The sequence below is a fragment of the Prenolepis imparis genome, unplaced genomic scaffold (assembly GCF_030444845.1).
Source record: "Prenolepis imparis isolate NDT839.2.m4 unplaced genomic scaffold, iyPreImpa1.0 SCAF_2, whole genome shotgun sequence".
Taxonomy (NCBI): domain Eukaryota; kingdom Metazoa; phylum Arthropoda; class Insecta; order Hymenoptera; family Formicidae; genus Prenolepis; species Prenolepis imparis.
The window spans coordinates 23,876,044-23,899,109 of NW_028141160.1; the positions used below are offsets into that span (position 1 = coordinate 23,876,044).

At 38.8% G+C, this 23,066-nt stretch overlaps 2 protein-coding genes across 5 annotated transcripts in view; one reads left to right on the forward strand and one right to left on the reverse strand.

Annotated features, from left to right (window-relative positions):
* The first annotated feature begins 13 nt into the window (after window positions 1–13).
* On the forward strand, window positions 14–15,188 carry Pkc98e (Protein kinase C). Of its 3 annotated transcripts, XM_083032563.1 has the most exons (10): window positions 14–1,340; window positions 1,953–2,013; window positions 2,094–2,328; window positions 3,218–3,249; window positions 3,966–4,036; window positions 4,370–4,532; window positions 4,622–5,170; window positions 5,268–5,863; window positions 5,950–6,098; window positions 6,187–15,188. In XM_083032563.1, exons 1-10 carry the CDS (start codon window positions 1,011–1,013, stop codon window positions 6,200–6,202), a joined length of 2,202 nt encoding a protein of 733 aa, XP_082888689.1. In that variant the 5' UTR covers window positions 14–1,010; the 3' UTR covers window positions 6,203–15,188. The 3 variants fall into 3 exon arrangements, with proteins under 3 accessions (XP_082888689.1, XP_082888690.1, XP_082888691.1); XM_083032564.1 differs by having other exon boundaries at window positions 4,391–4,532; window positions 5,950–15,188; XM_083032565.1 differs by lacking the exon at window positions 14–1,340 and adding an exon at window positions 1,358–1,432 and having other exon boundaries at window positions 5,950–15,188.
* A 1,491-nt stretch (window positions 15,189–16,679) lies between these two features.
* Window positions 16,680–23,066, reverse strand: part of Myo81f (unconventional myosin 81F) — a 35,745-nt gene continuing 29,358 nt past the window's right edge. For both annotated transcript variants that reach the window (XM_083032562.1, XM_083032561.1), the window contains 4 exons: window positions 21,583–23,029; window positions 21,175–21,452; window positions 20,492–20,941; window positions 16,680–20,381 (listed from right to left, as the gene is read on the reverse strand). In XM_083032562.1, coding sequence (XP_082888688.1) covers window positions 20,139–20,381; window positions 20,492–20,941; window positions 21,175–21,452; window positions 21,583–23,029 — 2,418 coding nt within the window. In that variant the 3' untranslated portion in view covers window positions 16,680–20,138. The remainder of the gene's footprint in view (window positions 20,382–20,491; window positions 20,942–21,174; window positions 21,453–21,582; window positions 23,030–23,066) is intronic.

The window sequence follows — 23,066 nt, forward strand, 5'->3', positions numbered from 1 at the left end:
AGTGCGAACGACCAATCGAGCGGTTCTCGAACACGGGTTGCCTTGCCTTGCCGTTCGTTCGAGTTGGTCGGGTTGCGGGTTGCGGGGCAGTCGAGTCGTACTAGACTCGAAGAAGGATCCTTTTACTCGCATTCTCGGAAAGGGAGATACATGGATACGTCTCGGTCGTCTCGCGACCGCTGATCCGGGCTGGCTCGGGGCTGGTGCGTGCGCGCGCGCGCGTCGCCGAAGAGAGGAGTTTACGCGTCGTCGTCTTGAGAAACGCTGTCGAAGAGGTATAGCGAGACGACAGCGATCACGCGCGAGGCAAGTCTGTGATGGGTGTCGGGAGGACAGCGAGGGGACGGGGGCAGGCCTCGTACTCGCGCCTCGCGGTCGTCGTCGCATCGTCGCGATCATCGCCGTCATCGCCGTCATCGCGCCGTCATCGTCCCGCCGTCGTCGCGCCGCGATCAGCACCGAAATCGGCGCGCTGGTTCCTGTTATGCGCGCACGTCAAACGCCAGTTGGAGTGTTTATAACTGCACGGCGTTCTCGTCGGTGCTCGTGGCTCGCGGCGGAGGGTACAGCAAAGTGAGGAAAGGGCGGCAAGGAGGAGAGGGAGCGACGGGGGGACAGGTGAAGCGTGAGAAGGAGAGAGGAGCGAGATAGAGCGAGATAGAGCGAGATCGCCCGAGACGAGACGTATTTCTTCAAGAGAGAAAGAGAGAGAGAGACGACCGAGTCTCTCTCTCTCTCTCGTGATCGTTCGCCGTGCAATCCCAGACTTCCCTCGTTCTTCAACCGTAGTTTCGCAATCTCGGATATCCTCCGCGATATCTTGATTCTGGATAACCTGTTCGCGACGCGCGCCAAAGTGTCATCGGCTCGTCGAGCTTGTCAGTGACGGTCCGTCACTGCCGTGTCTGTTGGATAGAGAAAGAGAGAGAGAGAGAGAGAGAGAGAGAGAGAGAGAACACCGCGTCTCTCTCAATTGCCTGTCATACTTGTTCATCGCGACAGATTCCACAATGTTCACGGGTACGATCAAGATCGAGATCTGCGAGGCGATGGGGCTTCGCGCGACCGACAGGCAGCGCAAGTTCTGGCAGGACGAACCTATACTCGATCCGTACGTGCAGCTGGACGTCGACGAGAATCACCTGGATCGCTCGACCACGAAACCCAAGACGTTCGATCCGGTGTGGAACGAGTCCTTCACCTACGAGGTGCAGGACGCGGTCATGCTGGGCCTCACCGTCTTCCACGACGCGGCACTGCCGCCGGATTACTTCGTTGCCAATTGCAGCATCCCGTTCGAGGAGCTCGTCAACCGTAACGGCAAAACCACCGACTTCTGGGTTAGTTGGTTAGCAATTGCGAATCAGGTTCCTTTCATCTTTCGCTACATTTCAATCAGATGGAGTGTATAAACACACATTGTTGTTACGATGTAAGTTCATTCTTTCCTTCTTCTTGATTCCGTCATCGTTTTCCATCTAATTTATCCAACGAATAATATTTCAACTCGATATATCTCGAATTATATAAATATTAAGTCAAAGAAATAAATCAACTTAGAATTAATGTTTAAACTTTATTTTGTAATGTGTATTTCTTTTGTTTTATATTTCATGTTATTTATTTCTCTCTCTCTTTTTTCTGAATAACGTTACCAGATATTTTTTTTATATACTCTGAAAGAAAGCGCTTATATTTACACATGATGCGTTAAGTATATAAAGCTTTTGTATAAAGCTTTTAATTATAGAGCGCACTATTAATTAATTTTTTTTATCACGTCACACTGATATATGCGACAAGTTTTATAATGAAAAATTTCATATATTTCAATAAATATTATATAGTTGAATAGTTTGCCCTTTTATATATTTTGTTATTAATAACATCGATATATTCTATTCTTTTAATTTTACCAACTAATTGATTATAATATAAATAAAAATTTGCAGGTTGATCTGGAACCTCAGGGAAAACTGAGAGTGAAGATAGACTTGCAATGGAATGATCAGGGTAAGAAAGATATCAACATCTGATAAATATATATGATGTATGATATATTATACATGATACATTTCGACTTAATATTTTAGATCGACAATCGAGTTGCGGTACAGGAGGCGATGGAGAAAGTATCAGTGGTAGAAGCATCGGCAGCGTCAACTCCAGCAAAGACTTGCTGCCGCGCCGAGAATTTAAGGAGAGACAGGGCTTCTATCGTCGGAGGGGTGCGATGCGACGGAGGATTCATCAGGTGAACGGGCACAAATTCATGGCTACCTTTCTGAGGCAACCGACATTCTGTTCGCACTGCCGTGAATTCATATGGTACGTATGCTTATGTGCGTACTATTGCTTCTCGTTGCTTTTTAAGATTTTACACGCGTAAGTACTTCTCTCGATACTATCTTCGAAAGTCGAGTGTGTACTATTACGAAATATATTTGGCAAATGGGAGCATGCTTCGCGTGGTGGTATATTTCATTCATAGTTTTAGTTACAAAGAATATATTTATAGCGTTTGGCAAAATTTCAGTAGTAATGCACTTGAAATATATCGATCGATTGTACGAAATGCAGGGTTGCACGTTTCAGGATTCACTTGGTCTTTTCTTGTAATCTAATTTAATAATAACAAGAGAAGATGTGTTATATTTATTAATTTGTATACAATGTTGACAATGGTTAACGATGGTTTGCGTCAGACAGATTAAATGATTATGAACAACTATTTTAAAACTCGACAAACATACATACACAAATGTAGATGATAAAAGCAGAGCTTGGTATCGCTACAGTCAGGATGTGTTCAATCAGAATGTATACATATACATATATATAGTATAGAAACATTTTGGAAGAAATTCTCCCTTTTAGACAGGATTGCATGCTTGGGTTTTAAAAGTGCACATGCCTCTTATAATAATCTGCTAAATCCACCTAAAGGTATCGAGGTGTTGGCACATTCGTACAACATAAGCTGTTTCAATTGGCAATATTTTTTAATAAACAGCAATTAATCCGTAAAATTTGGGAAGATACATACCAACTACAATCTATGATATTACATCATTCCTTTTTTCGATCAATCGTACGAGTCCTTATCAGGAGTCTAGTGTAAATGATGACTAAGTACGGTTAAAGGAGGCAAACGTATGTGTCTTAGAAGGGGTATCACAAAGATACGATGTGACGTGTTTTGTCTGTTGTATTTCAGGGGCTTGGGCAAGCAGGGCTATCAGTGTCAAGGTGAGAAGACACATACACTGTTATTAACAGATTATGATTACGTATTTGCTTGTGCCGCACTCTTATGTATGAATGTAGAGTAATTAGCAGTATGTGTTGCGATTAGTTTTACAATGAGAGAAATTACGACGAATTAAAATTCTTAATTGATTAATTTTAGTACAGCTTTTACTTATTTTTACGTTCTAATTTTTACAAGCAGCGCCTTACAGTCGCCACCTTTATGCACTTTTTTACTGAAAACATATACTTATGATCTCGCCTTGGGATTAATTTGCTTCGTAATAAATTTTTCCCTTTTTGCTATTAACCGCATCAATTTTGATTTTGACACTGACTCTTAATGTAATGACTATACAAGGTTTCTTTTGCGAATTATTTTATTTGCTATCGATATGATATAAATTTGTGACCAAATAGGAGGAACTTTAGTTTATTGCATGTTGCTCTTTGATAAAAATTGTCAGATTATTCACGCCGTTTTAGAGTTTCGTTTCCGTTTTGATTGATTTTTGATACTGCAGCTTTTGCCAATTCCATATCGAGGTAATATTAAATAAATTATGATTTATTTCTATGCTTACAATATTATTGTAAATAATTTTTGGATGCGTCTAATCTCACGCATGTAACCAGCTTTGGACGTGCAGTATTTAGCGTTACATTTTGGAGATTAATATTTCTATAAGGAGATATTTGTTGTAATACTGTTTCAGTATGCACTTGCGTAGTCCACAAGAGATGTCACAAATTGGTGATAACCAAATGTCCAGGAATGAAAGATGAGGTAGGTCCATCCATATTCTTTAAACTAATGTGACGTAAGATAAAACTTATGATTAGCAATTTTTTGTGCATTGATATTATTGAGACTTTTGTATATTATATTTATATTTACATTTATGCTTTTCAATTAGTTACTTATTCATATATAATTTTAACTTTTAATTGATATATAATTATAATTTTAATAGCTAAATATTATATATATGTATATAAGATCTTTTTATGTCAGAAATATAATTAATTTTTTTGTATTATATATTTTATCGATTTGTTACTTTTATTCCATCAGTTTGTCATTTCTGTTTCTTTTTTGCTTTTCGAATTATTCACTCAGGATAAAGGAACTGGATTACAGTCGAATCAAGACACAGAGAGCCCGCGCTTCAGCATAGACATGCCACATCGCTTTGTTGTTCATAATTACAAGAGATTTACATTTTGCGACCACTGCGGATCCCTGTTGTACGGTTTATTCAAGCAAGGTTTACAATGCGAAGGTAAGTTGAATTTATATTTCAAAAAAATTCTCTTTAAAGGATAAAAAAAAAGTATATTAAACCTATCGTATTCTTTTTTTGCGTTACAGCTTGTAACATGAATGTCCATAAACGATGTCAGAAGAATGTACCAAACAGTTGCGGTATCAATACCAAAGCTATGGCCGATATTCTGAAAACAATGAACATTTCCGCGGACAAGCAAGTCAAAACTCCGAAAATCAATTACAGAGTATCCGCGTGTCCGTCAACACCCACTGTCACGGTTACGGACGAGACGACGGACAATTTACAAGGAAAAGGAGCGGGAACACCAATTAATGCCAATGAAAATGCGGTGCCTGTTAACGGCAGTCAACAAAGAAAATTCAGTATAGACGATTTTAATTTTATCAAGGTCCTCGGTAAAGGCAGTTTCGGTAAAGTGATGCTAGTGGAACGAAAGGCTAATCCCGACGAGATTTATGCCGTGAAAATCTTGAGGAAAGACGTCATTATTCAAGACGATGACGTAGATTGTACAATGACGGAGAAGAGAATCTTGGCTCTAGCGGCAAAGCATCCTTTTCTAACGGCCATCCATAGTTGCTTCCAAACGATCGATCGACTATTCTTCGTTATGGAATACGTGAATGGAGGTACAAGTCGCGCGCACATTTCGCGAATAAAAGATATACGATAAAACATATTTTTTGTCACTCGCATCTAATATCGTGTTTCTTCAATCTGTTTCAGGTGATCTCATGTTCCATATTCAGAAGGCTCGAAAGTTTGACGAAGCGAGGGCGCGCTTCTACGCCGCGGAAGTGACACTTGCCCTTCAGTTTCTGCACAAAAATCACGTTATATACCGCGATCTAAAACTGGATAACATATTGCTAGATTCGGAGGGACATTGTAAATTGGCAGATTTCGGAATGTGTAAAGAGAATATAATCGACGGACAAACGACTACATCGACATTTTGCGGCACGCCGGATTATATAGCTCCCGAGATACTGCAGGAATTGCAGTACGGTGCCAGCGTCGATTGGTGGGCTCTCGGTGTTTTGATGTACGAGATGATGGCTGGACAGCCGCCATTCGAAGCCGATAACGAGGACGAGCTCTTCGAATCGATCTTACGAGACGATGTACTTTATCCGATATGGATCTCCAAGGAAGCCGTGTCTATTCTGAAAGGTTTCATGACTAAAAATCCTGCCAAGCGATTAGGTTGTGTCGCAGCCAACGGCGGCGAAAATGCCATAAAGGTCCATCCATTTTTCCAACACATGGATTGGGAAGCTCTTGAAGCGCGCAGAGTGAAACCACCAATTAGACCTAAAATTGTGAGTTTTATTTTCATTTTTCGTTTCTATATTCGATAAACAATAACGCGGCAATTGTTTCTACGTGATGCGATCGAATGTTTCAGAAAAACGAGAAAGACGCCATGAACTTTGATGCGGAATTCACGAAGGAGGATCCCGTGTTAACGCCGGAAGACGCGGAGGAAGTGAGCTACATCAATCAAGAGGAATTTCGCGGTTTCTCCATGGTCAACAAGGACTTTAATCCAGCCAGGTTTGCAGCGCAATAAGAGATGATAAATCACTGTGGAGGATACGGAACCGAAAAATTAATATCGTCCTAATACTTCCCGCTTAATAAGGTGGCGAATGCGCTAAACAACGCAAAGTTGGATATCGGTGTCGTTTTGAAGCTGCTCGAGGTCTCCTTTGGCCAATTACGTCGATGGAGATGATACGTCTGTCCACCGCGAGGATGGAAGTATTCGACTAATTGAGGCACAATTGGCGGCGATCCGAAATACTAGGAATTCGGAAATGTTAGCCAAGCCATCAAGAGAATACCGGAGTTTCGTTTTTTTGAGAATTTGCGTTTTCGCGGAGATATTTTTTAGCCGTTGCAGGGACGCGACATTGATTCGGCACGAATGATGAAAAAAGGCGCATTTTATTAGGGCATATTGTACGAGATTGGCAGAAATTGCAAATTTTTTACTATCATTTTTGCGAGGAGCGCTAGAGAGTCGCTGTTACCGGAAGTAGAAACAGTAATCGAGAAAGTTTTACGACGTTTCGTATGAGAACAGGAATTGCTGGGAAACGCAATTGCTGTTCATTTTTAGCGCGATACAAATGAAAGAAAAGATGTAGGCTCTCGTACAAAATGGTATATAAACGATCGCTGGGCGATCAACAATTCACTTTGTGAAGTGATATATATATTTAAATTATATTTAATGTTATTAGAAACGCGCAATGGGATTCCAATTTCGTATAGATTTATATAAGATGGGTGATTGAACAAATTTGGAAGGAGAAATACCGGTCTTTGCCGGCTTTTTAACACATTTTTTCCAACTATTTTTTTTTTATTTTTCCTTTTTTTTTTGAGTTTTTTTTTTTTTACGAGGAGGGAGTTTTATTTGATGATTTTGTCAATTTTGACATGATTGCGCATATAGAGTAAAGTTGAAAATATTTTGTTTGTTTTTCTTAAATATTATAACTCGCAATTGAGTTTTGATGTATAAATCGAATTTATACTTACACATAACGGCTTGGCACTTATAACGTATTTTCTTGTTTAAAAATCTCTGTTACGAGAAAATGACATGTCGTAATACGAAAAAAGTGAATATTGTCCATGGAAAAATTTAAATTTAACTGAATATTATTGCTTAAAAAATAAGTCGAGTTTAGTTCTTAAAAACGTAGAATTTTTGACGGATTCGCGCTACGACGAAGACTGAACGTAAGCTGGGCTTAAGTTTTAAGTAATTCCAACATTTATAAATGACGAGTTTATGTGTATAAGAATCTGTGCGTTAGGCTAGATCAGCGTAGAGAGAATCGAAAAATCGGCTCTCGTTTCGTCTGGCTGTTGTCCAGCGCCAGTCGAACGAGGTCGAAAGTTTTCGTCGAGCTTTACACATATACACGTACATACATACACACACACACACATACACAGAGGAGCATCTCGCAGCGCTTCTCCGATAGAATTTAGATTTAAAAAAAAAAATAATAATGGCGCTCGCGTGATAGAGATCGAGCAGGATACGATCTAAATCGGGCGGGCGCGCGTCATTTCATACTTAAGTAGACTTGAGCGCGATCATTATAGATTGAAAGAGAGTCCACTGGTGGTCTCCAATCAAAGTACATAAAAATATAGATTATATCCATATGTATATGCATGTGCTTCTATATATATTATGCATACAGGGGCACATACACATATATATAAATCTAATTTATTTTAGTAAGGCACGGAGACAAGCGAGAGGGGGGCGATCGTAACACTTTAAAAAAAAGCAGAAAGGAACAAACTCTCACGGCGAGCATATATATATACATAAATTTGCACTTGCGATTCTCGGCGCCTCTTACGATTTTTAAAAGGCGCGTGAGGTGCATATATTACGTATATAGCCATGAATATAATACACATTAGAGGGAAAGAGAGAGAGAGAGAGAGAGAGAGAGAGAGAGAGAGAGAGAGAGAGAGAGAAAATGTATTATACATAGAGAAAAATATCAAATTTACCAAAATGCCGAGCAAAAGCAGCAAGTCCATCTAACGATTTTGATGCACCTTCCGCGATCCTTAAATGTGTTGTCTCTAGATAGGTATCTTTGAACAGGCTTGAACTCGTGTACTTAATCTACATAGTAAGCTGAAAGCTCTTTAGATACAAGAGTGGGTAATAGTAATATTTTGTTAGTGACTTTTAAGCACGACTTTTGGCACGTTGACGTTGTAGTTATGTATCGGTAAACATCTCCCCGTCTTCCCGGGTCGGCGTAATTTCGCCTGCCAGGGATGGCGAGGACAGAGAGGAGTGAACATGCGAGAGATGCATAAAATATATATTCAGTATGCGTCGAAGTGTGCATCGTTCAGTTTGCGCCAAAGATTCTAAACTCGCGCGTTCCAACATATATACCGCGAGAGTTTTCCAACGAACCGCAAATTGTCAAGCCCCACTTTTCGAATACCACGGTCTTGGATCTTTGGCGCGAACGCGAACAAGTTGCCATTGATGATTCTAATAACGCATAGATAGAACGATAGAGGTATAGCGATAAGTTGTAAACAAAAAAAAACCAGAAACTTAGTGTTTAATTACTACGTAGTAATTGTGAAGCGAGAGAATTGGACAGCAGCGTCAAAATCGTGCGAGTTATTAGCGGGAATCTCTTTGGCGCGTGCCTCCGTCGACGAGCTACTTTGGGCAACAACTCTCTCAGCTCCGGATTTGTAGCCTCCTCGTCCTCCTCTGACGGGAGCAACGCGGCTCGTCGACGGCGACACGCGTCGACTCGGTGTCGTGATATATCGTCGTTGTTGTGTAAACGTACATTTTTATGTCCTTCCTAGATCTTAGACCCGCGAGTAAGAAAGAGCACCCACACGTTGGCGAAATGTAAGGACTGTCCTCGTTTCCCGGACACCGTGCGAGCCTGTGTAAATGCCGGCGCGCGCTTCGAGCCTGTGCAGGACTCGAAGCGCGGGATTCTTGCGCATCTCATTCAAGGACAATCGGGAGGTGTCCGTGGAAAAGGGGAGTCCGTGACCATACGTCGTTGCACGATTTTTAGATCCTATAAGACGTAAGACGTGCACGCGCGCGACGTTGCCGGTACGCGACACGAAGAAAGCTCTTACATATATGTATAATATATACTTAAGGTGCAAAACACACAATGCTCGTCGCTTCCGCGCTTCATCATCGTCATCATCATTATTGTCACGATAATCATCATCATCATCATTATCATCATCATCATCATCATCATCATCATCATCATCATCATCATCATCATCATCAACAATGGTCGCATCGGGGCGAACGTTGTGGCCGATCGTTCCAACAGCTTTCGCTTGTACAGCAATAATTATCGACCAGCAAATTATAGTGTTCTAAGCGTAACAGGGGTATTGACCGTCCGATCGAGACCGTGTCGATACTTTGATTTTTTTTTTTTCCGTGTGTACATCTCCGCGTGTATGTTGATTCACAATAGGAGCGCGCTACGTCGTCGTCCTCATCAGGCTCGACGACGTAATCGGAAATTTATCAATTAGCGTTACTCGTCCGCTTATGTCTGTCGGCGTTCTTTTTCTTTTTGTCCCGTGACACTTATCTACTTATCTATTTTATTCGGCCCGTCGATGCGATAGAAAAACCGTCTCGATGTAAAGGTACCTGTTGAGGGCGCAAGACGATCGATGATCGTTGATCTCTAATCATGTTTAACCACGTCGCGAATGTAGAGAGATGTGGCGAGCGTTATCGGAACAATTATCGATTAAAAAAAAACTCGCTTCGAAGAGCATCTAATACGCTAAGAGAGAATGCTGCTAGTGATTGAGAACTCGAGAGAGAGAAAGAGAGAGAGAGAGAGAGAGAGAGAGAGAGAGAGAGAGATAGCTTTTGCTCGAAGCTTCGTTGACGTATGTGCATTTACTATAAATCTAGTCAAAACGGAGATTTACAGAATAAGTCGGCTTTTTTGAAGATTCAAGGTGACGAGGAGGATGAATCAAATTCCAGAGAAAGGAAGAAAGAGAGAGTGAGAGAGAAAGAGACGGGTTAGTCCGGCCTACGCTTTAAAAAGAGAAAACAAAACATTAAAGACGGTCTCGTGCGTTATTTCGAAAGAAAATTACAGCTATACCGTGTACCTATGTATTGTTACTAGTGTCTAGGATTACGATGTGTATGTGTATTAAATCCGTAAAAAAAGCAGATATCTTGCGGGCGGAGACGACTCTCCTCTCCTTGAACTTATGTTAGATATATCGAGTGCAAATCGCGGATGTCTATACTTTTTTGTACCGTGCCGCGTCTCATCAATATATTAGTTTATTTATTATCGCAATTTATATGGCGCTTGTATTTATATATATTATACGTAATCTCGATGATCGCTGAACGGAGATTTCTCTACGAAAGAACAATTGCCGTCCTCAGCACATCGATTCGACACAAAACCGACGTAACGTCAAAAATTCTCTTCGGATCTCAGTGAATCTTGTGATAAGCTCCCTCGAGAACACCTCGAATAAATCGAATGCTGTTGCCCGTATGAGCGATGCCGCGATTTCTAAAGTTCATGTTAGACGGTATCTCCTAACTCGTCGTCCTCGACGGTCATCGAGAGAACGGATTTACATCACAGTTTATTTCTTTTATCAAGTTTTACTAATTTTTATTCCTTCGCGGCGCGCCTCACGTTCTTCCATTCATTTTCGCGACAGCGTACAAAATGAATTAAGCGTTTTAATTTACACAGTAGTATTATACTCTTCCCCAAAGTTGCTCGCGTGAATTTTTATTGGGACATTTATCGAAATGTTTGCTCGTTACGATCAAGTCGACAAACTCTTTGTTAAACGCATCAAATTAATTACTCTTCCATTACGATGAGTCGAATTACGTATTTTTATTTGTACGTTTTTTGTATATAGAGTCGGCTTCGTTTAATCAATGTATGAATGTATTCTATACGAATCGATAAACTCGTCGTTAAGATTTTTACATTAATTGATGGGAATTTGTGTGCATTTTATCGCACTTTTAATTTTTTTATAGATTTTTTTATTAACGCAGTACTTGTACTTTCGAGGGAGAAACTGTCGTCTTTAAAGTATATTATTTATTTGGCTTGATGTATATAATTTCGACGATAGTGTTTTCTACCTCGATTCTCCTCGATCTAGTATCTGTCGTGAGATTTTTTTTGTAACGACTAGTCAATCTTTTAATGCACAAAGAATTGTTGTTATGCAGGTCATCGCTATTTTCCTGCATCGTCTGCCTGCATCTACCTGCGTTATATTCTATTTAGAGAATACAGAGAACTTGTATTACATTTGTTGGAGAGACTGATTGTGAGTGTGCTTGAGAGAAAAAGATGTATATCTTGGGAACGAAAAATCGACAAAAGGCAGGCGCAAATGCGTGGATTTGATGTTAATGTGTAAGTTAATGTACGCGTGTATATATATATATATATATATATATATATACACACACATATATATATATATATAGCGCACATTAACAAAATATAATATAAATTATAATGTAAGAAAAAATAAGAGAGAATTAACATTGTTGCAATATAGAGTAATTAAGTGAATAATATTAGGGTCTCTTGTGACTATCGACGATGGTACCTTTTTCCTTTCTAGGAGATATATAATTTATAAGGATATATGTATATGTTACATAACGCATAACGCGCATTGTGTACGTAATGTCCTTTTTGTTTCTTCAGACCTGTGTTAAAGTCCCCAAGTTTGAGTTCAGTTCAACGATCTTGGTATCATTGCTTTCTGACAATGATAGAGGGTCAGGAGGAGGAGGAGGAGGAGGAGGAACGCGAAGATATTAAGAATTAAGATAGGATTAAAAAAAGGGACCAATGTCGCTGAAACCGAATAAGAATATCCTGGATTTTATCCTGGGTCTGAGAAATGAGAAGAACGGTATATATATATATACAGCAGAATTCCGTATATCGTCTTATGCCTGTGTGCACGATGTGTTGGATAAAAAAAACATTCTAAAAAAATAGAAAAAAAGAAACGCTTCTCGGGTAAAAGAGTCTGCGTTTAATAAAATCAGCACCGAGGCTCCACTTTTGGTAACGTTAGGCTCGATGACGCCGTGTACTTTGTAATAATGTAAAAATTGAAAAAAATCACTTGTGCCGGGCTTAAAAAGAGAGAAGAGTAATCATAATTACGAGAGTGTAATTTGCAAACATTACTACACTCTTTGTTCGTGAACAGGAACGAACGAGCGACTTCCGTGGCATTCATTTCGTTCATTCTGGAATCTGTTGCCCGATGTAAGAGAAAATTAAATTGTACGTACACGTTACACTATGCATACACATACACACGCATACACACGATATCATGGAACGTTTTTGTAAACCGGAAATGCAAAACTCAATGTACGAATGCCAATATTTTATTTTTCACACTTTTGCACTATTCGTGTTTTTTGTAATTTTTTTTCTTATAATCTGCAAATATATTTTATTTCTATTTTTGTGCAACTGTAATAATTTCTCGCGTTTCTTTTTCTTTACATAGATTTTATATCCTCAATTTTCTAAAAATTGTTTCTTAAGCACAATATATTGCATAATTTTGCGTTTTCGATCTACATTTAATTAGATTTAATTAGAATTATTAAAAATAAAAATCAGATTATTTGTGTCTATGTATTACTTAATATATAGCTTAACTGGATGTACCTTGCGATTTCTTAAAATATCTCGCAAATTATATATCAATGCACAATTTAACGTTGAACCAAACGTACAACTTACTCCGATAACACAAAATGGACATAAAAAAGAGCGAGAAATCGTAGAAAACAGCCGTCCGCAATAATCGAAAAATATAGAAATCTGACGGGTAAAAAATTGAGCGAAACACTCTGAAGAAATAATGAAGATGATCGCTGCATTATATAATTGCGCTAACTTATCGTTAACTTTGTATGTAGCGAAATATATATATATATATATATATATATTATTAAGATATGTATTACGTTGACTGTCGTTAAACGGCTTTGCGTAACGAAAACTCTCGCGTATGTTGTCTAAAATGAAAGATCGGGAATCGCTTCGTTTTAGGAAATACGCCCCCCCTCCCCCCACAAATTATTAGCTCCGGATATATATATATATATATATATCGATATATATTATATATAAAATTATGTTGTGAGTGTTGTTATATTAAATATTAAAATTATATTTATTATATATCTGTTGTAGAGAGACTTAATCCGCACTCTATTTGCGCCACACTTATATTCGCCGGAAAAAAAGAAAACGTGACACACACACACATACGGAACACAACATGTATTTTTTTATACGCATATATAACACGATGCTTATATATTCCGAGAAGAAGATGATGAATCGTCTCGTGTGTTATTTCGCGCGGACAGACACTCGCGCGTATAATCTATATTTTGCGTAATCTATTTCGAATATATAGCGTTTGTTAGTTTTTTGTACAGTGTTGTTATATTCGGGAGTTTGCATCGCTCACGCGACAGTGCAGGGCCTTTTATCTAATCCTGAACGAATCACGCATACAGGTAGCAAATATACGCATTAACTAATCGTCAGAGTAAGGGAAAATAAGAGAAAATTGGAAAAAAGAGCGAGAAAAAATGACAGATCGTCTTCATCTTCGCGAAGAAGGAAAATTCTTCTTATTCCCGACGTTCAACCTGCGTTATCAATTTATATGCTGATTCTACACTCGATATGAATTATACTCAAGCCTATCTCGTCGCAATAGATACCGGATATGTAAATCTATGTGCGTGTGAGTGTGCGTGTAGACATGATGTGCACGAGAAGAGTGGCCGAATCGAGACAAGTCTGAGAAAAAAAAAAAAATAAAAGTATAATTTATAATATATTTATAAGTATATAATTGTGATAGAGAGATGTGCGCGCGTGTAAAACCGGTTCTCGAAAACTTTGTTAGCGCCTCTTAATTAATTTATATAAACAAGGACTCTTTGTAACTTTCTCTTGTCGTGTAAAAAACACTTTGTAATAATCCTTTTACAGTTTTATGAAAAGTTACAATTACTCTACTCACTTGTGCAAGTTGGTGGCCAAAGAAAAAAAAAACGAGACCCGTTTTACATTCGCGCTGTTAGAAGTGTTACGATTAGCGAATGTTACGATTATGTGAATGATTATGAATTATCGATTTCTTGTATTTATATATCTCGTTAACCGTAGTAAATATATCAATATATATATATATATATATATATATATATATATATATATATATATATATTAGATTATCAAGTGTTATTATCTGGTGCTCTGAAGGTCGACATGTTCTCTCCAAGTATTTCCCCGATCTGTATTTTTCAGCTGTTTCATCATGATCTCATAAGAAATCTCAACAGCATCTTAATTTTTATTAGTACGTCGGAGAGAATATGCGGCTGTCATATCGTACAGCTAAATGATGTATACTTTGTTGCATATATATATAAAATGTATATATGTATTTGATTTATGTAGCGTGTCACGGACTGGCGATCCACGCGAATCGTTGTAAAATTATTTTCCGTACTGTTACGTTTTATTATTTCGCAAATGTACTTGGTAGAGTGTCGTAAAACTTACACGATCGTCCGTCTTGTGACGCGGCAAACGGCCGTTTCTCGCTTTTCGAAGGGTATAAAAAGAAAATGGAAGAGATGCTTGAAGGACTGAGTCACACGTGTGTGTGTATTAACGCTTTCGGTGTTTTCTTATATAGAGATAATCTCACACACAGGCTATAGCGTGTTAGAAACTACCCGGTGCACGAGATACCTGTGTTTTTTCTGCGAGAGAGGCATTTTTTCCTCCGAATTATACCTACTACCTTCCGGAGCGACAAATTGCTTGTTTCGGGACACGCCGTCTTTCTCTCTACGTATCCCTAAAGAATCTCAGCGATTTAATTATTGCAAGTGCCAAAAAAGAAAAAAAAAAAGAAAAACGAGTCCTCGTACGCGCATATGGGATACGCAATACACACACGCACACACGCTCTTCTGTACAAATTTCACGGCGATCTGACAAGTACTTAAACTATCCGCACACGCAATGCTAACAAAATCTTTGACTAATAGATCAAAAATATAATTAATATATTATATAAATAAATGCATTGATATTATAACTTTATATATATATATATATATATATATATATATATATATAAAATATAGGCGGATTCATTTATCATCAATCAGCTTATATATACATATAAATTATAATATGATATATATATTTATATAATATCCACACTACAAATCGATGCTATCGAGTACTGGAAAAACCATTCTATTCCGTGAGGTCACCTTGTAAAACGAGAGGAATACATTCGAGAAACAGAGAGAGAAGGTGTGGAAAATCGAGTAATCGAACGAGTCAAAATCATGATATTTATACGGTTAAAATTAAGGGAAGAGCACATTTTGGAAAAGATTGAGATTGAAAGAGACAAAGTGGCAACAAAGAAATGAAATTGCAATTAACCACGTCCACCTTGACGATTGTCGACATACAAATAGATGTGGTTATTTATCGCCATAATTAATTATTACCGTCATTATTACGATTTTATTAATCGTCGACCATTGTAATCGCTAGCGTTATTGTTATCATTTTTTTAAATTATAATAATTATTGTTATTATTATTGTGGCGAATTATTTAAACGCAAGTATAAACACATACGCGTGCACAAAACAAATTGATTGCCTCTGTCCTTGCTGTCTTGATTTGGCTTCCTCGGTGCTGTGGCCACAAAGCTGTGTAGGATTAAACGCGAATACAAGAGATACATATATATAATATATATATGTTGTAATATATATATATATATATATATATATATATATATATATATAAAGAGAGATAAAAAATATAACTGGCACCAGAGTTAAAACTGGCTCGTGTCGCACAAGCAATTACACGGGCAATCGCCAAAGGGAGCGAACACTGTTATTTGTCTGATTATTGTCTAAAGAGTCACAAATAAAAAGAAGATATAGATAATTATGCTTTTGTTTAATAATTCTTTAAACGTCCGCATCAATCTTGTGCATCGATATAGATGCAAAATAAACTAAATTCATTTCAATTTTCGCATGCGAAACTCAAGTTGTGTAGAAATTTGTAGAATTAGTTAGCGTCACTTCTTATACAATTATATTCTTTCTCATATTTTAATTTGAGGATTTTTAAAACTTTTTTGACCAGTAATTCTATCGTTCAATTTTACAAGTTGCAAAATTTTAACGCTTAAAAAGTTGTCAAGTATCGAGAGAATATAATCAGGTAAGAAGGTGACGCAAAATAATTTTTTTCTAAAAGTCAACAAAGTAGACGCGAGAATATAATCGACAACGAGATAGACTAATGATTCCAAAAAAGCAAAATTCATAAAATTATTTCTTTCAATAATTGCATGAAATATATTACTCATCTTTTAATTTACAAAAAAAATAGAGAAAATATATAGACACGATACGCACACACAAGTAAACGCCGAAAACTGGTGCAATTACGCATATACATGTTGAAACATTCACCCCAAGTTGCATATATATTTATTTATTTATTTATTTATCCATATATAATATGTATGTATATTTTCTATATAATACGTATAGGCGCGAATTTCTCTTGCACATGTGGCAACGACGTGTTACGCGCTGATCTTTCATCACTCATGGCATCCATATATATTGTGCGACCGTTTGTTAAAACGCTCGTGCGCGCGTTCGCGAGCTCGTATATATCCTTATTTATATATTTATATATATTATAGTTATATACTTATATACACAAGATCTCTCTCTTTCGTTTTTATATATATAATTCAATAACATGTGTCAACCAATAACTTATACTTCGCTTAAAAGCTACGTGTATATGACTGATGCCATATCACTTAAGTAACATATGCATGCACGCGCGTTATTATTCTTACATAATAATTAATCACAATCACTTGAATTCGCTCTCGCGCACACAAACGCACGTAAACGTAAAAAATTTAAAACGCGTTTTCTCAAGCCAGAGTCCGAAATGCCTTTTAGAACTCAACTATTCAGACTTCAAGAATTTCAAAGACGTCGTCCTCTCAAAGATGCTCGAAAAGTCAACAACTTCTCTTCTCCTTCCTCGAGAATTCCTTTTCTCGAGTTAAAGTTCTTCTCAGACGTCCCGAAAACTTTGACGATATCCGAAGAGTAAAGTTCTAAACATCCGTTCCAGACGTTCCTTAAGTGTCTCTTAAATTATCGTTTCTTCTCTCTCGGCATACATACATCCACATATACAACGCAAGCGTTCATATACATGTCTCATGCATACCGTATATTCGTATATAATAACACGAAACGTAGTCTCACTCGATTAAACGGCTCTCGAAGACTAAAGACTCCCAAAGCGGATCACAGTCTATATCTGCACACACGTCGAGGTTCCGCGGAAACTTTCGAGCGGAAATGAGAACCAATAAAACCTCCAAGCCGTCCTTAGATAGTCCTTCTTCGCGATCTTCTCGAGAGAAGACGAGAGAGATCGTGTTTCTCCTGGCAAATCAAAAATCTATCTTTCGTATCACCGCGGTCCTGAGAATATTTCCCCAGAAACGAACAAAACTCGACGGCTTCTCTCTTCAAAACTCTTTAATTATACACGAATTTATATACTTTAAAAATCAATTCTGTTATAAAATCCTAACTCAATAACACTAAATTGAAAAAAGAATTTTTCAATCGCAATCTAAAATATTACAAATTGTCAAGTCGAAAATATCGTTCACTCTTCTTGCTTTTTTCTCAATTCGTACGAAACGTTATTCTTTGTTAATATAAAGACAATATTCTTTTTGCGAAAAATTTTCTATCTTAGCGAAGATTTTGGCAAAGTCAAAAATATTACAGACTATTACATCGCAATGATTATTGCATTCCGAAATAAGTATTGGAGATACTCGCGCGAAACTTTTATTATCGATTTACCGTTTTATACTCAAACGAATGTCGCCTCTCGGATTAAAAATTAAAAAAATTAAAATCTCGATTGGACGCAATTTCGTGACATACTTGTTGAAGGAATGCGATCGTGTCGATCATGCATAATGAGCTATTTCTTATTCTCCTCCTTTTTCTATAAATTTAGCGATAGTGATTAACTTTATGCGAAGAAAGCGACGATATCAGGAAGATTGTCTAGAAGAACGAAGAACGGATTAGTCGACTCGTTTTTACATTTGTCATTTACGCAAGTTTTCGTGATATTTTGCGCGATATATCTGTAAATATTATGTACGTTTGCGGTAATATCGGACATTACATGCTTTATCGTTTTAGCGAACGAGAAATATTCTTTCGAATACAGATTTCGTTTACAAATACGAATCTCATTTAGATTCCGCAGATTTCAGTGATATATAGTGTAACTGCTTCTTGCATAATTTTCGTAAAACGATACACGTTAAATATACGTCGGATATAGACTTTAATAAATTGAATCAAAAAGGCAATCTTTTCTCCTCCTCCGATTACCCTACAATCTTAGGGTTTCGGAAAATATAACGGTGACTATAAAGTGTTTGGACACGTTACCCGGTTTTTCAAAAAATTGCACAAATGTTTTACAGCAAAACATCTCTTCACATACTTGTGAGAATTGTATATTTTCATTAAATAATCTATATATTTAGATCCCCTCTTATCGCGAGAATTTATAAATATCAATAAATATTATAAGGTTCTGGCCGCGCCACTATATGTATATCATCGTGTTTGAAGTATAATTGTGCGTAATAATGGTGATTAGCATCGATACAGCAGGCAATATTCAGGCAAACGTCACGCTTATGTTCGAGAGATTACGTTTTTCTTTTTTGGTCGTTTTATAAGTTTTTGCGCGATTTTCTTAATCGCTTTTTCTCTCCCTCTCTTTGATATTACATTATCCTTCAATCAATATGATATGCCGGTGGGATAATTATTATTGGCTGCCGACCGGAGTGAATCGGAATAAAACGTATCGCCGTATACTGCATTGTATTTGTATGTTGCAGAAAGATCGTTATCAAAAAACGTGGCGGCGGTCGCTCAGGTAAAAAAGGCAACAATGATAAACGGTTGTAATAGAAATAGAAAAGTCCTCGGCAAGTCTTTCTCCTCGCGGTCGATATAACTCTTCTAATGGCAGTTGTTTATCACTCATCTCGCTATAAATCGGTTATATACGCGGAGACTAAAATCCTATAGCCTTTGACGAATCTCTTTGAGATTTCAAGCTAAGTCTAATAAATAGTGGAAGAAATAAGTGTCCCTAGGCTAGTGTTGTCGTTTTCGACAACGGTACATATATACGTTCTCGATAGGCCCGACCGAGAAAAGCATCATCAATTTAAAGCCCCGGATCAATATTTCTACCTAATCGTCGTCGTGGCATCTAACGCTAAATCGGTAATTTTTCAAGATGACGTTTGAAAGATTGATGAGAGCCTTTCCGATATCCTTACGAAACTCTTCTCAGACATTAGCTTGTTAGATCTGATGTGCGATAAGAATATCGGACAATCGGACCATTTAACGTTAGACGCACGACAGGCATTCAAATGCAAACCCTTTTCTTTTCGCCACAACCTGATACTAAACGTCATTCTACGTGTTTTAATCTCTCAAAGGATTATATTGCTATGATATAGTTACGCATACAGGGAGCGCTTTATCGCTGAACGAGACGGAGCAGTGTGTACGGAGATTAAAATTATACAATATATATAATATGTATATATATAGTTATGCGTATTCTTTGATAAAATAGATAATACCGCTGTGTGTGTGTATCTCGAGTTTATGGCACTTTATAATTATGGAACGTGCGGCGCGCCCGATGACGAAAATTCTATTTAGGTACCAGGTTGAAGGGAAACTATATGTCTTTTTAATATATATATAATATATATTACTCCCACGAAAGAGATTTACCTAACCATTCTAACTAGCTTGCGATTGTATTATTGGAGCACCTCTGTGTAACATCGAAGCGGGTCGGGACTTTCGTCCACCGGTCGCAGAAGTCGGCAGTGTTGCGGGCGGTTGCTGATGTTGTTGCTGCTGCTGCTGCTGTTGAGCAGCGAATTGTTGAGCGGCCATCGCCGCGTCTCGTCTCGTCGGTATTTCCGGCGGCGACTGAAGTACCTCCATGTACTCGCGAATCAGATTCGCTATTTGATGAGCCTAATAAGCACGATGAAATCAAATGGTAATTTTTTATATACATGTATCGAGATAAATGTATGATTTATAAAGTTTGCAATCATGATATTCGACCATTTTAGTCGTATTACCTGCGACGTGGTGAGAATGACCTTGCTCTGTTTCTTATCTGTACCGGTAATGATCATCAAACAATTAACGGCAGGCGTATAACTTAGAATACTGCTATATTCGTAGGTACACAGTGCGTTTCTGGAACGGTGTTCCAGGAGATGAAGACCCTGCTGATCCACGGCCAGCCACAGTACGCGAGGCCAATTCGAAGTGAACGATTGCATCACGTCGAAGATGGTTGCTCGGTGCAACGGCCATGATTGGATCAGATTCAGGAAAGCCTTCTTCGTTTCGGGCGGCGTCATTCCCCGCAAGGACTGATGGTGCTGGCGCACACCGTCCACGCACAAGCATGGCACCAGTCTCGGCGGTAGGCAGTGGCTCGATATCGTTCGATGGTCTTGCTCCGATATGGTATCCTGGCAGTCGCCCATTTCCAGTTGCGCTTGCAAAGCCGACAGCATCATCTGCGAGTGACATTAATCTCGTAATATACAAACGTCAAGAATATATGCATAATAATGACTAGAGGAAAAACGGTAATCAATATTATTAAAAAGTAATTGTAAAAAATATTAACTAAACAAATTGAGATAAAGTGAAATAAAAGATAAACAGCGTAAAAATGTAGCAAAAAGGAAAAGAAAAAAGAATACATAAAAATCGAATATAGAGATGTTACATTAAAATGTTAACTCACAGCTTCTTTCTCAGTGATGGGAAACCGATCGGCGCGCAAATCGTGCAGCACTTGATGATACAGTAGCTCCTTTTCCACTGGATCATCCAGGTTCATGTATTGGTCCAGGAACAAGTGCTTCTTGAACAGGAAGAAGTGATGCACGTGCTTCCGTTGCGAGCCCTGTTGACTCTGCTGCGATGTCCTGTATCGTTCCCACTTGGACATGACGTCGGCAATCTTCTCCTCGGGGATCAGCGATCGTTCGGTCGGTCCCAACACCTCGTAAATCGCGTAGCCTGATGTAAAGCAAATGTAATAAATATCAATCAAGTAAATTTAGCATTGTAAATTGAAAGAAATAAAAATTAATTTTGCAATATTTATAAATTTTAATAGTCGAAGATGTCTCGGTATCAAATGATATACCCAAAGCAGTTTCCTCGAGCCCTATCTTAATCTTGATGATCTCCATGACATCCCTGGCAGTCGCAGACGGATGAAACTCAACGGCGTGATACTGGCCGTCCATAAAGTGGAATCTCGCGTAGATAGGTCGGCGATTAATGGTGCACATAATCTCCTCGCGACTCGGCGGCCATTGCCGTCTTCGAGTGCCCTGAGTCTTATAAAGGCACTTTTCCGCGAATCTCGCGTACTTGCCCTCTTCGGTGACGTAATCGCTGGCGCATCGCTTCAAGTGCGCAATCAAGTATTTACGTATAACTTTCTGAGGCGGAAGGATTACGGAACACGCGAGCGAGAGCAACGCCCAGTGTCGCAGATTAACGCGATTGTTCGGATCCGGATGATCAGTCGTTTGTTTGATCAATTGTAGATAAAGTTCACCCAACAAGTTTTCCTTTCGTATGCAACGTTCCATGACGGTCTGTATGAGATTCACGTGCTCGTCTTCGACTCTGCGTACCGTGTCACCATTCTGGCCGAGTCCCGCGTACGTCAGGATCAATTGGAAGATACTTAAAGAGATCTGCTCGTCGGGATCTGGTAGTTTCGACAGACTTTGCGGTATCTGCTGCCTACTGAACGCCCAATAAGCGTACGGGAAGCCTTTATAGGTCTCGCTTCCGTGGTCAGCGCTTCCGTGCTCTTGCCTGAGTTTCTCTATTCGGTGCTTAGATAATCTGCGGAGAGTGTTCCTGAGAAAACCGCCGCCGGAATCTTGCGGTTTCCTGAGAATTTCCGAATCGACTAGCGTTCGCCGACAATTGACCAGATTATGGTAGAGCCTGATGCGATCCTCGTTGGTGATGCACTTGAGCTTCTTCGTGGGCACTTCGTTCTCCGTAATCCAACCCGCCAGCGCTGAACAGTAACTGACTATCAGACTGCCAATCTCGTTTTTCTGCGGGGTTTCGAATACGAAACATTTGTGCGAACTATCGGGATTATGTCGCAACAGCGAAAGCGTAATAAACGAGTCGCTCGGATCCAGCATGATGCTCTCGACATCTTGATAACGATACTCGGACAAAACAAACTTGTCGTCCGGTTTAATTAGCATGAGACCGTCGCAATTGATACCAAGAATCAATTGGTTGCCGTAAGACCAATATCCTCGATAAGTAACGTTGAACATTGTCGTGCCGTAGAGGGGATACTGCATCACGCAGGATAGATACAAAACTTTGGCCGCCAGTTCCTTGCGTCCGGCGCCGTATTGTCGGTGCGCTTGCGCTATAATCGGCACCCAAACGTCGTCGCCGCGGGCGCGACTGATTCTGTAGGGTAGAAAACTGTCCACCTCGCTGTAGTAATCCAATCTGTCGTTGTCCTTGGGATCACCAAGGGATACTTGCGCCTGCAATCCCGCCAATTGCAGCGCCACTTTCTCGGACACCGGAAAATCGTCGCACTGGAAGAGAGATAAATATATAATGATAAGAAAACAT

Bases quoted from the DNA above. Each gene is read 5' to 3' on its own strand.
- Pkc98e (XM_083032563.1), top strand. From the start codon at position 1,011: ATGTTCACGGGTACGATCAAGATCGAGATCTGCGAGGCGATGGGGCTT. The intron at 2,014-2,093 runs GTAAGAAAGATA...TTAATATTTTAG, and splicing joins CTTGCAATGGAATGATCAGG to ATCGACAATCGAGTTGCGGT. The intron at 5,864-5,949 runs GTGAGTTTTATT...CGAATGTTTCAG, and splicing joins CACCAATTAGACCTAAAATT to AAAAACGAGAAAGACGCCAT.